The following is a 15,177-nucleotide window of genomic DNA, read 5'->3' as shown; positions in this document are numbered from 1 at the left end:
AAATAGTGCAAGATAAAGTTTTAATTTACAAAGCTATTAATCAATTTTTACCACAATTCGCTAATTGAATTGTTTCCGCAAGCAAACTGGTTTTATTTTTTCAAAAGAAATTTTACAATATCTGCTATTCTTTACAAGAAAGACGACAAACTTTACGATTACTTGAAGCATAAAGAAAGAAATATTGCAAACAAGGAAGAGTTGAAAATTGTCTTTCACTCATAAAAAGAAACATTTGTTATTTTTTAATTATATTATATTTGGAAAAATTTTCATTTAAAAAAAATACATTTTCAAAACATGTACACGTATTCTTATTTTTACAGTTGTTATCCTTTAAAAAGTTTAAAAATTCTCGAAAATTGTTTGATGAATTTTCATCTATATTAAAATAAAGTAAATCTTGCATGTATAATAACAACATTTTGGTTTCATATTTTGGACAGTGATTTAAACGACAAATTTGAAATGTCAAATGAGTATAATGATATTCATATTTTTGTTCTCCATACCAATAACGCATATTTTGCACTTTTGGAAACTTTAAATAATTCAAGTCAAAGAAATATAAATTGAGATTTAAAGATTTTAGAATACTTTTTTCCATGTCTCCTCCTTTAAACAATATTAAAATGTTTGCATAATTTTTAAAAATATGAGTCAAATATTCGTCAGTATTACAACAAAAGATATGTTCGCCAGAAAAGGAACTATCAGGTTGATAAGTTAATCCGTGAATATTACGATTGCAAAAGTTAAAAGTACTTTGTTTGTTGAAACTCAATTTCTTAAAAGGTACACATGGCCAAATTTGAACGTGATAAATTTTGTTTCCATTAAACATTCGCAAACACAACTCTCTTAGACATCTTTTCCCCCATATATGTCGTTCTGTATTTTCAATATATTCGACATCTATAAACCATATCTAAAAAAAAAAAGAGTTGTAAGTCATAAATAACCTCTGTTTCTTTGAAAATTACTTTTACAAGTATAAAAATGTAAAATGTGTTTAAATTTTAATTAAAAAAAATGGAAAGAGTAGACAGTATAATTAAAAGAATTCACAACAACTGCGTTGTATGCGCTTTAGACGAAGTGAGTAAAAGATACAGCCAGTTTAATAAATCTGGCAACTCCTCTCCCCATTCTCCTATATCAGATGATGAACATAAAAAAGATGAATACTCTAACGAATTGCTTCAAAAAATATTAAACTCCAAACGAGCAAATCTTGATTCTAGCTCAATTGAAAAATGTTTCAATAATAGCAATTTTAAACACCTTTTAAACGAGCCTCAGCTTTGCTTTGACCATCAGAATCATTTTGAAAAATTAAAAAAAGACTATATGGATCAAAAAGACTGTATAGCAAAATATTATCATTCAAAACTTGTAGTTTTGGTCATGGAATCACAACCTAATAAAAGCCTGTTTGAAGCAGAAGGTGATCAAACAGACGGTTTTATAGATACGTTTAGTACAAAAGTGCTGCCAGCCGCTTCAACTCTAATTAAAAAACTCGAGGCAATTTTGCGAAAACAAACTGTTAAAAGAAGCATTGACGGAATAATAATAAAAGAAGAACCGACGGATAAAAAAACTTTATTTGTTAATATTTTACATGCTGTTGTAACAATATTTATATCAAGTTTTTTTAGTATTGAAGAATAATGTGCTCAAATGAGTCTTTAATTTCGTATTTTTCTCAACCTGTGTATAAGAATTATTTTAAAGGTGTGTATGGCATTGACGAATTAAGTCGATCCACAGCCCATATCGACATTATTAAACGCATGAACAAAAACGGTTCTTTTATTATTTATAACAATGAAACAAGTAAAGAAGATGGTCACCACTGGCGAGCGCTGATAAAATTGGATGACGGTCATTTTTTTTGCTTTGACAGTTTAGGTCCAGAAAGCGTTCTTCGTCAAATTCCTTTTCCTCTAAGATATAACAGACATTTGTTTGAATCTGTAGACAAAGTTCAAACAAATTTAAAAATTAATACCTTGAATATAAATTATAACGAAATTGAAATTAATTCTTATATAAAAAACACAAAACATTTTCCGTACGAGTGGACACTTCATAATAAAGAATTTTATTGGTTTACACATTTCATCTTGAAATTTAGCGCAGAAACTGGACAACAAAATGTCATGTTATCTTACAACAAAAATTGCTATCAATGAAATAACAGTAGTTTGTGTGGTGCTTTCGCGGCATATTTTTTAACAATTTTATTTAACATACCTGATTACATATATAGTTCATCTATTTACATACCTTTACTTGACACTTTGTTAAACCGTCATTTTTTTGAAATTTCTGAGCTTCATAATTCTGAACAAATTCTGCTAAAGATGGCTCCATTCTTTAAATTTGTAAAAAAAGAATTCTTTCCTTATCTTGATGCAACAGCCAAACGAATGTTTGAAAAAGACGTCTTGTTACCTTTATATTTCAAAAAACAAGAAAAACTGGAACGAGACTCGCTGTCGGCTAAATCCAAAGACAAAACAATTAATCGTGATATATATGAAGCCCAAATATTGTCTGATAATACTGTACGCAACATTTTAAAAAGTCACGATTTGCTTAGAACAAATAATGAAACACAATGGAACAAAATCTCAATGCAGGATTTATTAGCTATACCTTCTATAATGAATGAAGAAAATATTTATTTAATGCAAAACGAAGAAAAAAAACAAATATACTTGAATAATTTTTCTCGATTACAAACAATAGACAGATTTTTAGACAGACCTTGGGATGACGTCATCACAAAAGAACATTTAAAAAGGCTTTTTGATCTCAACTTGTTATAAAAAAAAATGCAAAGACAAGCTATATGTCTTTTACGCGACACTATCGAAGAACAATTGTGCAATACGTGTGGTGGTTACGGTCAATTATATTGTATATTGGCAAAAGAAAATCAAAAAGCAGTTTTGGAAGAATTTAACAAATGTCTTGGCGTTATCAAGGACGATATATTATATGTTACATACGAGAAAAAGATATTTAAGTTACCAAAGATTAACATAACTTGTGATTATTGCAACGGCAAAAAAAAAGTCTTTATTAAACGCAACAGAAACCAAAGTTTTCAAAAAATAAAAAAACATTTATTTTTGTATATACATTTTATTCAAATAAAAAATAAAATACAAATTATAATTTTTTTCTTTATCGTACTTCAAAAGAGTAATCTTGCATATAAGGTTCGACAGCTTTTGTTAAATTTACCGTGTTTGGTTTTTTTCCTTTCCACGCTTTTTTTAAACTATACAAAAGAAAACCGACTTGCAAAGCATTTGACACGTTTTTTGGAGTTATGTAATCGGCTAATCCGTGTCCCCGAGTTTTCTTTATTTTTCGTCTCAAAAAATGTCTTTTATTTTTAGCGCTTGTTTTTCTCATTCGCTTTCGAGTAGCCATATTTGAAATGTATCTTTTATCACTTCAATAAAGTCATTATATAGCATTTCAAATTTTTTTTTTTTTTTGCCGAATTATAAATGTAATAATAGCCATATCAGATGAACGTATTATTTTCATTTGATTGCTTGCGTCTACTCGGAAAAACAATTTAAAATTTTTATTTAAAGATTTTAACGTGCTATATGAAGAATCTAACGGTTGTAAATCCGAAACAGGCGAAGGCGAGGAAAAATTATTGTAAAACTCGGCCAAACATGTTTTGAAATCCATGATTAATACTTGTTATTTTTTCTAAAAGTTGCGTTATTTATTAAAAAATTTTAAAAGTCGCGTTATTTATTAAAAAAAAAGTTAAAATTCAAACACTGTTTAATTTAAAAAAAATACAATTTTGTTTTCTTATAATAAAGGCAATTTCTTTCCTTCATATAAAACTCTATCATTATATTTTACAATGTACATATTTAATGCTACAACATATTCAAGTTCGAATCCGCCTAAAAAAGAAGTTAAACTCGAATCACCTTCATTTACATTACCACATATCATCTCGACCAAATGACCGTTTAAATATGAATATAAAACAATATATTCTCCGCGATTCGAAACATCCATTCTGATATTTCTGATGCATCCTTTAACATCACGTTTCATGTCTTTTACCAACAAAGAAAATGTTTTTACGTCATTTTGCACAATAGTAAAAAATGCGTTTAAAAAACAAGTTGAACATTTTTGTTTCTGATGATGAATAGTGCCAATTCGATGACAGCGTTTATACATTTTTTCTTTTAAAATATAGTGTTAAACAGTGGTCCAAGCAATGGTATACTACCAAGTACGCTTCCTAAAATGCCTTGTCCGCGTTTTTTATAGTGTTTTTGAGTGTTTACTCTTCCTCGTTTTTTAAATCTCCTCCTTCCATGATATTGTCGCGATTTTTTCATTTTTTTTTTAAAAAAACACGTTTTCCGACTAAATTTAATCTTTAACTTTCTTTTGTCTTTTTATACTTGCTTTTTTATTTTTCTATTTCAAATCAAGTCTTTTTTACATATTCAATACTTTATTTTTTATCTTACTTCAAGTTCTTCATGGAGGATTATTTGGTTTTGTTGATAAAACATTTTGTTAATATAAAATTTATGTAAACATTTATCTAATGTTTTTTTGTCAAGACCCATTTATATATCGGCTGTCCTGCACGTCCATTTTTGATGTTTTGTCTATTTCTTTTATACGTTGCCTTTGTTTTTCGCTTGCAATAAAGAATTTTTTTACAATCCAATTGATCTACAACTACTTGTAGATCTTTCATTCCCATTCCTAAATTTAATAAATTCACTGGTGGAGGACTGGCAGGAAATACTCTAAAATCAATTTCTCGCCTAGATGCTTTTGACCTTGTTCTTGACATTTTTTTCATAAATTGTGTACATTTTGTTAAAATATATTTATACGAAATTTATAAAAATATTTAATTTTACGCTGTATTTTTTCTTCTATATACACGTTTAATTATCTTTACTTTTTTACACAATTGTAATAATTATTCAAAATAATATTTTGTGCCTCCCAACACTACCTTACTTTTACACCTTATTTGTCTTACTTGCATATCTTACTTAGTAGACCTACTTTACTTTTTGAGTATTTTTTTCTTCATTTTAACTTGCTTATTTTTCCTGCTTACTGACTTGTTTTTTTTTTTTATAAAAAAATTTTGTGTCCCCGACACTGCCTTACTTGGCCTTACTTAATCATCTTACATACTTATTGTCTTACTTAGGAGTAGTATTGTCTTACTTATGAGTATTAACTTGCTTACTTATTTTCCTGCTTACTAACTTATTTTTATTTCTTACTTAATTTTTTTTTTGCATGCTTAATTTTTGCCTGCTTACTTATAACTTCCAAGACAGACATTTTAACAGACTTATTTTTCTTGCTTAGTGACTTTTTTTTTTTTTGTAAAAAATTTTGTGTCCCCGACACTGTCTTACTTAGCCTTACTTATTCATCTTACTTACTTATTGTCTTACTTATGAGTAGGCCTACTTTTTTTTATTTAACCGTGGTTAACTTGCTTACTTATTTTCCTGCTTACTAACTTAATTTATTTCTTACTTATTTTTTTTTTGCATGCTTATTTTTTGCCTGCTTACTTATAACTTTCTAGACAGACATCACCAAGTCTCGTGTATTCACCAGAACTATAGTGTTAACATATAACTTTCTAGACGGACATCACCAAGTCTAGTGCGCTCACTATGACTATAGTGTTTTTACATATAACTTCCTAGACATAACATCACTAAACCATACGGTTATAGTGTTTTTTACACATAACTTTCTAGACGATACATCACTAAACCATACGGTTATAGTGTTCACTAAACCATACGGTTATAGTGTTTTTACATTTAATGACATGATAAAGATCGAAGTTTAAGGGCAAAGCTGAGATTTGAACCCACGAACGGTTCATGAATGGCGATTTCAACATAGTGCAGAATGCGAACGCACTATGCGACGTATACGTGATGTGTTTATGTACTTTGAAATCTTTTAAATTATTGTTTCGCTCTAAGAAAGAGAACAGTTATTTGTTTTTCTAAACACTTTTCTCAGAAATCATTACTCTTTGAAGGAATGAATAGAAAAAGAAAAAGCGTTTAATAAAGCTGAACAAACATTAAAGTTTATTAAAGTTTTTTTTAATTATTTTGATCAGAAATAAAAAAAAATGTTTGTTATAACATATATTTAATATTTCTTTCAACTACATAATTCTTTTGTAATAATTTATAAAAAAATAAATATAGCTGAGCAAACATTACTTGTTTTTTTCAGATAAATAGCAGTTGGTTTTGAAAAAATATCAATTCGCCACAATGAACACAACAGAAGTTATCACTAAATTTGATGATAAGGATTTGGAATTCTATGAAAGGGTGTTAAAACCAGACGGAGTGCCTATTGAAGATTTTATTGCGGCTTATGATATGGTCATGGATTCGATGAAAGAAAAAGAAATTGATGTGATTGATTTAACAGTCGAAGATAATGTTACTCAAGTCAAAGATAACGTTACTCAAGTCAAAGATAAAGTTGAAAAAGTCGAAGATGAAGATTCAATCGACTTTAAAGTTACAGAGGTAAATATTTTTTAACCATAAAAATAAGTTTTGCTTTTTTTTTATTATTTTTTTATTTTCTTTCACTTTTTTTAGAGAAAAAAACAGAAAAGAAGAAGTAAAAGCTATAAAGCACGGAACCATAAAAGAAAAATTTTATATCTTTTAAAAAAATACGGCTTTGATAACCAGCGTGTAACATTATAAATATTTTTTTTTTACAATTTTTTTGAGAATATATTTAGTTTTTTGTTTAATTTTCCATGTATATAATTTTCTTCTGTTTGTCGCCAACGTTTTATTTTTTTACCGACTCTTCCCAGTTTTTGATTTGTTTTGTTATCTTTATATTTTTTATTTGTATTACATTTGCACATAACTATGTTTTTACAGTTGCTAGGAAGATTTTGTTGAAGAGTAATCGGATTATTTGTTTGTGTTAATTTTGAAAACTTTAAGCGTGGCACCGTAGCTTTTGATCGCGCCATATATTCTAAAAATAAATTTTTTATTTTATTTAAAAAATATTCAAACTGTTTTTTTTTTTCAAAATAAAAAAAGTTACCGGCTGTTTCTTTAGTTCTAGGCGTATATCTTATTTTTGCCATCAATAAAACTATTTAAAAATTTTATATATATATATATATTTTTGGCAGTAACAATATAACTTGCTTTGTTTAGAATATAAAAATGAGTATAAATTCGAGAAGAGAATTGGAAAAAAGTATTGAAAATGTTGTGGGTGCTCGGTGGAAAAAAATGGCCAAATATTTTGGATTTGCTGATAATACCATAGAAATCATTGATGACGATTACTTGCGTATTTACGATAAATTTTCAAGAGTATTTCAATTATTATTTCAACGCGAACAACACGATTGGGCAATCATAAACATTGTAAACAGTTTAAAAATATGGCTAAACGATGAAAAAAACCGTCTTGAACACGACGAACTGTTTATAAGCAATTTAAACGCGTTGATTATTAAAGTTGATAATTAATAATTAATAGATTATTAATAAAATTTTGTAAATTTTGTCGGAAAAAATCTTTCTAAATTTTTTTTTTCGAAAAATACCTTTAATATTTTCTCAGAATTTTATCAATGAAAATCATTTTCTCTTTAAATTTGTTTTTACAGTTTACTGTCGTTTTTTATTTTAATCCGATCATTTAATTTTGTCGTTTCACACTTGATTAATAAATATTTACTTTTTTTATATAAGTTTAAAGTTTAGAAAAAAAAATATTTCACACTTGAAATTTTCAATTAAAAAAAATGGAACCGTTAATCAAGTAAGTTTTGTTTTTAAAAAATATTTTTTTTTTGTATTTTCTTTTTCAAAAATGAGCCCATAAATTAATTCTTTAGTCGCAAAAACACTGAAAAAATATGCTGCTGTTATTGTGGAATGTTGCAAAATATCGAGAACCTGCTTGATCATCAACAAAACTGTTTGGAAAAAATTAATTCGACTTCTTGCTTTTGCTGTGGAATCAATGTAAATAATTTAGAAACGCACGAATGCCGATATGAAGAAATTCAACCAAGCACCTTTTTTTTTTTTTTATGCGTCCATCAAATACCAACTGAAATAATGGCAAACCATGTCACAGATTGTTTATCACATTTAGAAGAAAGATTAATAATAAAGGCAACTGAAAATATAAACGAAACCATAAAATCAAACACAAATGTCTTTAACAAAATAATCAGTAACTGTATGCTTTCACTTTCCAATTCAAACAAACAAATTGCTCAACTGACATGTTTGGTCACTTGCAAAAATAAAGAATTTGAAAATCATGTCAAAAGCTCAACAGAAAACTTGACAAATTTGATAAACGAAAAAAATGAAGAAATTGCAAATTTAAAATCTCTTGTTTGCGATATGAAAATATCAAAAGAAAATTTTCCAATCACTGATAATCAAATTATCAAATGTGACCAAATGGATCTCAGATTACTGTCCAATGAACCGTTTTATTCCGACCCTGCTTACACCACAGACGGTTATTTTTATCGAATAAAAATGTATGGGTACGAAATTGCTGGAAAAAAAATGGCCATTTACTTTCAACTTTTAAAATCTCCACATGATCACGTTTTAAAATGCCCGTTTAAAAGAAGAGTTATTGTTACTCTGTGAAATAATGTCACGAAATGAAAAAGGAAATTTCATTTGGTAATTATAACCAAGGTCAACTTGAAAATGCCGGATATTGTCGATACTTTTACCAACCTGTTCATGAATATAATCCGGCTATCGGATATACAGAATTTATAAATCACGAACATTTGAAAAATTTTATTGTAAACAACATGCTGTATATTAATGTGTCTATTGAAAATCACATTTAAATATTTTTTTTTTAATTGTATTAAATAATTGATATTAAAACTTTTTTATTCTTTAGCAAAAAAAATGATTGAAAAATATTTCAGAGAACTTGCAGATCATCTTACGAGTGACAACACACGAAGTTTAAAATTTTGTCTATCTATACCGCTCCGTTTGAAGGAACAAATAAAAGATGGCATTGATTTAATGGAACACTTTAACACATATTCCATTTATCACGACAACAAAGAATTCATATCACCTGAAAGCAAATTCAATCTTTTATTAGAAATGTTAGCAGTATATATAAAATTAGACTTATATATAAAATATAAGTTAGACTTATATATAAAATATAAGAAGAAAATTCCTCAATTGCCAACATATGAAGACTGCATAAATTTATCAAATGGTCAGACGCCAAAAGCAGCGATAATTGACGGACAACGAAACAAAAGCAATTATCCGGTCGAAGTTGTGGTTGCAAAACAAAAAGAACTTTTAAATATTTATAGTAAATGATACTTTATAATATTAAGAATAAATATTAACTTTAATTTTTGTTGTAATTCACACGCAGTATAATATATATTATAATTATTTTTGTCATTTTTTTTTGTTTTAGAACCAACTAAAAAAAATGCTCACAAAAATAAGGTAAATTTACAAAGACATTCAAACATTTTCAGAAAATTTTAAAGATAAGTTATCAAACTGCTCTGAAGATTCTTTGCCAACGCAGAGATTAGCAAATTAAAATTAAAATTGAACAAAGAAAAAAACCAAAAAAGAAAATATGACGGAGATAGAAAGGAAGACTCTTAAAAGAAAATACAGCAGCAATTTATTTGTTATCAAACACAAACGTCCTCGAATGATAATGGAAAATGGAGAACATAGTTCATTTAATCTAGAGTTGAGACGATACACATACTACACTGAAATGTTTATTAATAAAACTCATATATGGCTTGATAAAAATAATCTTTCTCGCACGTTTCAAGAACTTTATACCGACAAACCGATACTTTCTTTATTAGATTTATGTAAACGCAAAATGGTATTTATTCGAATAAAAAAAGAAATGACAAATTTAACTCAAAATGTACTTTGTGTTCTCAAAAAATATTTTGATAAAAAAACTCTTCTTTTCTACCTCGAAAAAAGAAAAGAAAATTCGATGAAAAAAAAAGTTGCCAAATATATACGAAAAACTGATAAAGTATCAACAAAAAACTTGGACAAGTTTATAAAACCTCATTTAAAATTTTTTATTTTGCAGCATAATGTTTTAACACTAGAAGCCCCAGGTTTTTTATATACCTAGAAACCCCAAAGTGGATCAATTGATCCAACCTAATATTTATATGCATTTAGACTTATTTTCTTGTTAAAGTGTATGAAACTAACAGTTAAAACTGTTAATTTTGATGTAAATTATATAAAATATATAAATTTCTTTCACCGTACATATATATACATAAGATTTATGCCCAAATTACGGCGCATTTTACTCTAAGTAGAATTTTTGTAGCATGGTTTGCCTAAATCTGGATTACCAGCATATTTATACAGATAATTTAAACCGAACAAAAAAAATGAAAATGTTAGTGAATAAAATAAGATATTGTTTCCACATATTTGGTATAAATATGCTGCGACCACAAGTACACTAGTATTACTGATTTACTGTATGAAACTTACTACTATACTGACTTGTGGTAAAGTATAATAATAGATATTTGTATTATAATGAAACGCTTAAGCTCAGCAAACGCTGAAGGTGCTTCATCATCAAAAACTTCTGTTGCAGCACATCCTCTTCCAATTGACCAATCAGTAACACATCAACGTCCAAAACGTGTGTCGGCGCAACAGTGTTTGTTCATATTACAAGATCTCTCGGAAATTGACAGTGGTGATGAATCAGATTCAACAAAAAAAAGTGACGAAGCAGATGTTGTTGAAGATAATCTTTCTGATGACGATGAAAGTAATACTTTTATTTACAATTCAGAAAGTAGTAGCGATGAAAACGAAGATGAAAATTCATGCGGTGGGAGTAATGATATAACTGTTAAAACTCGTAGAGATGATGTAAAATGGACTGTTGTGTCAAAAGTTGAGGTAACTGGAAGATTTCAAACTCAGAATGTGTTTACTGCCAAAAGCGGAACAACTTCTTATTGTCGTAATGTTTTGACTCCTATTGATGCATTTAGACTAATTATGGATGAAGGGTTTACACGCTTTATCAAAAAATGTACTGTTTTATCTGCCAATTTATCAAATAAAGGATGGAATATAAGCGACATTGAACTTGATGCTTTTATAGGCTTAATATATCTTCGCGGATGCATGAACGCAAGAAATTTTCCGGTTAAATTCCTATGGTCTGAAAAATATGGCAACAAAGCTTTTATAGAAACTATGCCGCGTTCTCGATTTGAAGACATCATGAAAAACATTAGATTTGATATACGTTCAAAACGTAGAGAGCTTATCCAAAGTGATAAATTTGCTCTTATGTCATGGGTGCTGACAAGATTTGTAGAAAACAGTCAAAAATGTTATATACCTGAGGAATCTTTAACAATTGATGAACAGTTGTTCCCAACTAAAGCTCGGTGTCGCTTTACACAGTATATGCCTAATAAACCGGACAAGTTTGGAATCAAATTCTGGATTTTAGCTGATCTAAAGACTAAATATTGTCTCAGTATTAAACCGTATCTAGGTAAAGATGAAAGCCGTGTAGAAAATTTGGGTACTCATGTGGTCATGTCACTAATGGAACCTTATTTAGGCCACGGGTATAATGTTACTACAGATAACTTTTTTACAAGTGTTGATCTTGCAACAAAACTTTTGCAAAAGAAAACGTCAATTGTTGGAACAGTTAAACATAGTAGAAAAGAAATTCCAGCATTTGATCCACTTCCACTTTACGATTCGAGTTTCTACATAAATGGACCGTTGAACTTGATTGTCTATCAAGCAAAGAAGAAGAAAACTGTAATTTTATTATCAACACTTCATAGAGGGGCGACTAAGCAAAGTGATGGGAAGAAGAAACCTGAGGGAATACTTTATTACAATGCAAATAAATGTGGAGTTGATATGTTAGATTCAATGTGTCGAGAAATGTCAACAAAATCTGGGTGCCGACGTTGGCCGCTAGCTGTTTTCTTCAATATTTTGGATTTGACTGGTGTAAATGCGTGGATCATTTTTAAAAAAGTTACACAACAAAAAATTTCAAGACGAAAGTTTCTTTACACTTTATCTGAACAGTTAAGAGAAGCTAATATTACTCACCGAAAATCCCTAGTTGCTGCCAACAGTAATACCACAACAGCTACCAACAGTAGTACACAATTATCAACTCGTTTGAGATGTCAGATAAAAACAAACTGCAAACGTAATCTGACATCAACAGTATGTGAAAATTGTAAGAAACCTGTTTGTGGAAAGTGCATGTCAAATATATGCAAATATTGCAAATAACATTATTTATTTGACTAAAATTGTTATGTATATGCACGTTTTCTATAAGGTAGATCAATTGATCCAGCTTAGGGTTATTAGGTATAAATATTTATAGCCGCATCTCTGAATGTGTTTTTGATGTAGTTTTTTCGCTTTTTAGTAAATAATATCAAAATAATAAAAGTCATAAAATATCATTTTGTCAACATTAAAACTTTAGCTTCAGCAAAGTGTCAAAGTCGTGTTTGGATCAATTGATCCACCTTGGGGCTTCTAGTGTTAATAAATTTAGTTTATTTATTTGCGCAAGTATATTATGAAGCTGAATATTCAAAAAAAAAATATTATCACTTGAATAAAGATTATCTGCACCATTTTTTTAAAATTATTTTAAAAACTATTGAATGGTTTACCGATCAATATAACTTTGTCATTTATAAAAAATTTATTTGTAATGATAGTATACTCGATTATCTTTAATAACAGTTTGTTTTTTTTTCAGAATGAAAAACATTAAAAAATACACTCAAGAAATTGGTGACACGGAAAATTATGAAGAACCTAAAGTTGATTTTTTTTGTGTTTTTCATCGAGATTTAGAAGAAAATATAGTCTGGGAAGAAATAATTAAACGGAAAAAAGCAAAACGAGAAAACAAGTTTATTCCTTATTCTTACTATTTAAAAGAGGTGGCACAAAACACAAGACTTTGGTTTAATATTGACATTTACGATCAAATCATGAAAGAAAGAAAATGTTACCCCAATGGAGAAATTGATTTGTCATTAAAACAACTCTGTTTAAGAAAATTATCAATAAAAAAGTTAAAAAATAAAATGGAAGCAGTCATTGATGAATTTGAATCTATTTTGGTCAATTTCAAATTTAATTTTGACAAAATCTTGCGGAGATTTCATGACGAATATGATTTTTCTGAATATAGGACACATAGAATATTTATAAAAAATTTAAACTATACTCGCGGACCGTATTGGCTATGGAGAACTTCAACAGATTTGTCTTTTTTTATTATACAAAAAGCTTTAATAAAAGGACTTCAAAGTATTTTTAATTGTATTTTTGCAGAAATAAATTTTAAACCTTGTTTGGATAACCAATGCAAAAAATATCTTGACAATATATTTAATATTATTTTAAAAACTATTTATTGGTTAAAAAATCAATACGAATTTATAAATGCAAATTATTTTCTTAATCATAAAATAATTTACGAATATTTTGTATAATTTTTTTAGATGGATAAAAAAATTATAAAAAAAGGAAGAACAGGAAAAAGAAACAGGTATTGCGAAAAAAAAGAAACAGAAAACACGTTCTCAACTGAAGGTATGTATACAGTTACATTTATAAACATGTCAAACTTGAGCACAACCTAATCACTTTTTTTTTCTTTTTTAGAAATAAATTATGCCTACAAAAAAACAAAAAACGAAAAGGAGAAAGATATGAAAAGAAAAAAAGTGAAAGAGCTTGAGAAAATTAAAAAAGACTTTGACAAACCGGACAAAAGATATTTTTGCTCTGGTTGCTGTTTATGCAGTTGGCCAGAAAAACCATGCTGCTGGAAAGAATGCTCGTTTATATGGGAAATAGACGAACAATGTGCGGGATGTCATTTTTGCATCCCACATTTAAAACAAGAATTTTTTTTAAACTATAAATAGACTTTATTATAATACATTTTTATTTCATATTTCAATATTTTTTCTTTTTACAAGTCAATTTTCAAGATTATATACTTTTTTTATTGCAAAATTGATATTTTTTATTGCTGTATTCTTTTATATCATGTCTGAAGCGGTCGAATAACAATAAAGTTTTTTGATTTTTTAAAAAATCTTTTTTCCACCATGACTCTCTTTAATTTAATACACAGGGAAACTATAGTGCGTGCTATCGTACGGAATACCATTATGATACTTGATCGTGCTATCGTCTTGAGAGTTGTACGGTTTCACGACTGATACTTTATTCGGCTGCTCAAACTGTTGCAACGGTTTATTTTTCTCTATCTAAAAATAATGTCAATGCCGAGTTTTTATCGATTATTTTTATCGTTTTCTTGCGGGTTTTTTTATACCATTTTTTCAACACCTTTTTATTAACAGATTCAAATTTATAAACTTGAAAATTTTTTTCCTTAAAGAATATCCCGCTTAAAAATTTTTTTAGATTAGAATAAAAATGCCAATTTATTCACCATCATTGACACAAGAAGAAAAAAGATTTTATTGCAGAAGAAGCGTTCAGTTCTGAATTATCTTACAACTGTGAAGAAATAATATAAAAACATTTTTTTTTCTTTTTTAACCGCTTCATTTATGGCAAACGACCCTATCGAGATTATAAACCGTTTTTTTTTTTTAATAAATTCAATAAAATAAACGCAATTTTTTTATTCTTTTATAAATCACCATGTCACAACATGCACACTGTGACAAGAATGACCCTGTCACGCATGCGTCATTTTCACTTATCACCATGTCACTCGTCACCATGTCGCCACTTGTCACCATGTCACCATGTCACCACTTGTCACCATGTCACCATGTCACTTGTCACCATGTCACCACTTGTCACCATGTCACCACTTGTCACTTGTCACCATGTCACCACTTGTCACACTCCTTGACGCCCTACCATTTAACGCCCTCACTTTTTTGGTCAGTCCACCTCACCTTTTCGGTCATGTGAGAACCATTACAACCAATCACGTTCTTAGGGCGCAATTATC

At 28.5% G+C, this 15,177-nt stretch overlaps 2 protein-coding genes and 1 long non-coding RNA gene across 3 annotated transcripts; all 3 read left to right on the top strand.

Moving 5' to 3' along the window:
• Positions 1–6,310: 6,310 nt before the first annotated feature.
• On the top strand, positions 6,311–6,988 carry LOC136088514 (uncharacterized). Its single transcript, XM_065812361.1, has 2 exons — positions 6,311–6,611; positions 6,687–6,988. The coding sequence occupies exons 1-2, from the start codon at positions 6,348–6,350 to the stop codon at positions 6,795–6,797; spliced, it is 375 nt and encodes a 124-aa protein (XP_065668433.1). The 5' UTR covers positions 6,311–6,347; the 3' UTR covers positions 6,798–6,988.
• A 775-nt stretch (positions 6,989–7,763) lies between these two features.
• On the top strand, positions 7,764–9,540 carry LOC136088513 (uncharacterized). The gene is made up of 2 exons (XR_010642227.1): positions 7,764–7,887; positions 7,964–9,540. It is a non-coding gene; the product is annotated as an uncharacterized LOC136088513 (long non-coding RNA).
• A 1,145-nt stretch (positions 9,541–10,685) lies between these two features.
• LOC136088362 (piggyBac transposable element-derived protein 4-like) lies at positions 10,686–14,107 on the top strand. The gene is made up of 4 exons (XM_065812062.1): positions 10,686–12,406; positions 12,925–13,294; positions 13,679–13,769; positions 13,842–14,107. The coding sequence occupies exons 1-4, from the start codon at positions 10,686–10,688 to the stop codon at positions 14,105–14,107; spliced, it is 2,448 nt and encodes an 815-aa protein (XP_065668134.1).
• The last annotated feature ends 1,070 nt before the right edge of the window (positions 14,108–15,177 follow it).

The sequence above is a fragment of the Hydra vulgaris genome, chromosome 12 (assembly GCF_038396675.1).
Source record: "Hydra vulgaris chromosome 12, alternate assembly HydraT2T_AEP".
Taxonomy (NCBI): domain Eukaryota; kingdom Metazoa; phylum Cnidaria; class Hydrozoa; order Anthoathecata; family Hydridae; genus Hydra; species Hydra vulgaris.
This window is presented reverse-complemented; position numbering and strand designations above follow the sequence as displayed.

Coding starts and splice junctions, on each gene's coding strand:
- LOC136088362 (XM_065812062.1), top strand. CDS start 10,686: ATGAAACGCTTAAGCTCAGCAAACGCTGAAGGTGCTTCATCATCAAAA. Junction 13,295..13,678: donor ATGAATTTGAATCTATTTTG/GTCAATTTCAAA, acceptor TAATTTTTTTAG/ATGGATAAAAAAATTATAAA. Junction 13,770..13,841: donor AAACACGTTCTCAACTGAAG/GTATGTATACAG, acceptor TTTCTTTTTTAG/AAATAAATTATGCCTACAAA.
- LOC136088514 (XM_065812361.1), top strand. CDS start 6,348: ATGAACACAACAGAAGTTATCACTAAATTTGATGATAAGGATTTGGAA. Junction 6,612..6,686: donor TCGACTTTAAAGTTACAGAG/GTAAATATTTTT, acceptor CACTTTTTTTAG/AGAAAAAAACAGAAAAGAAG.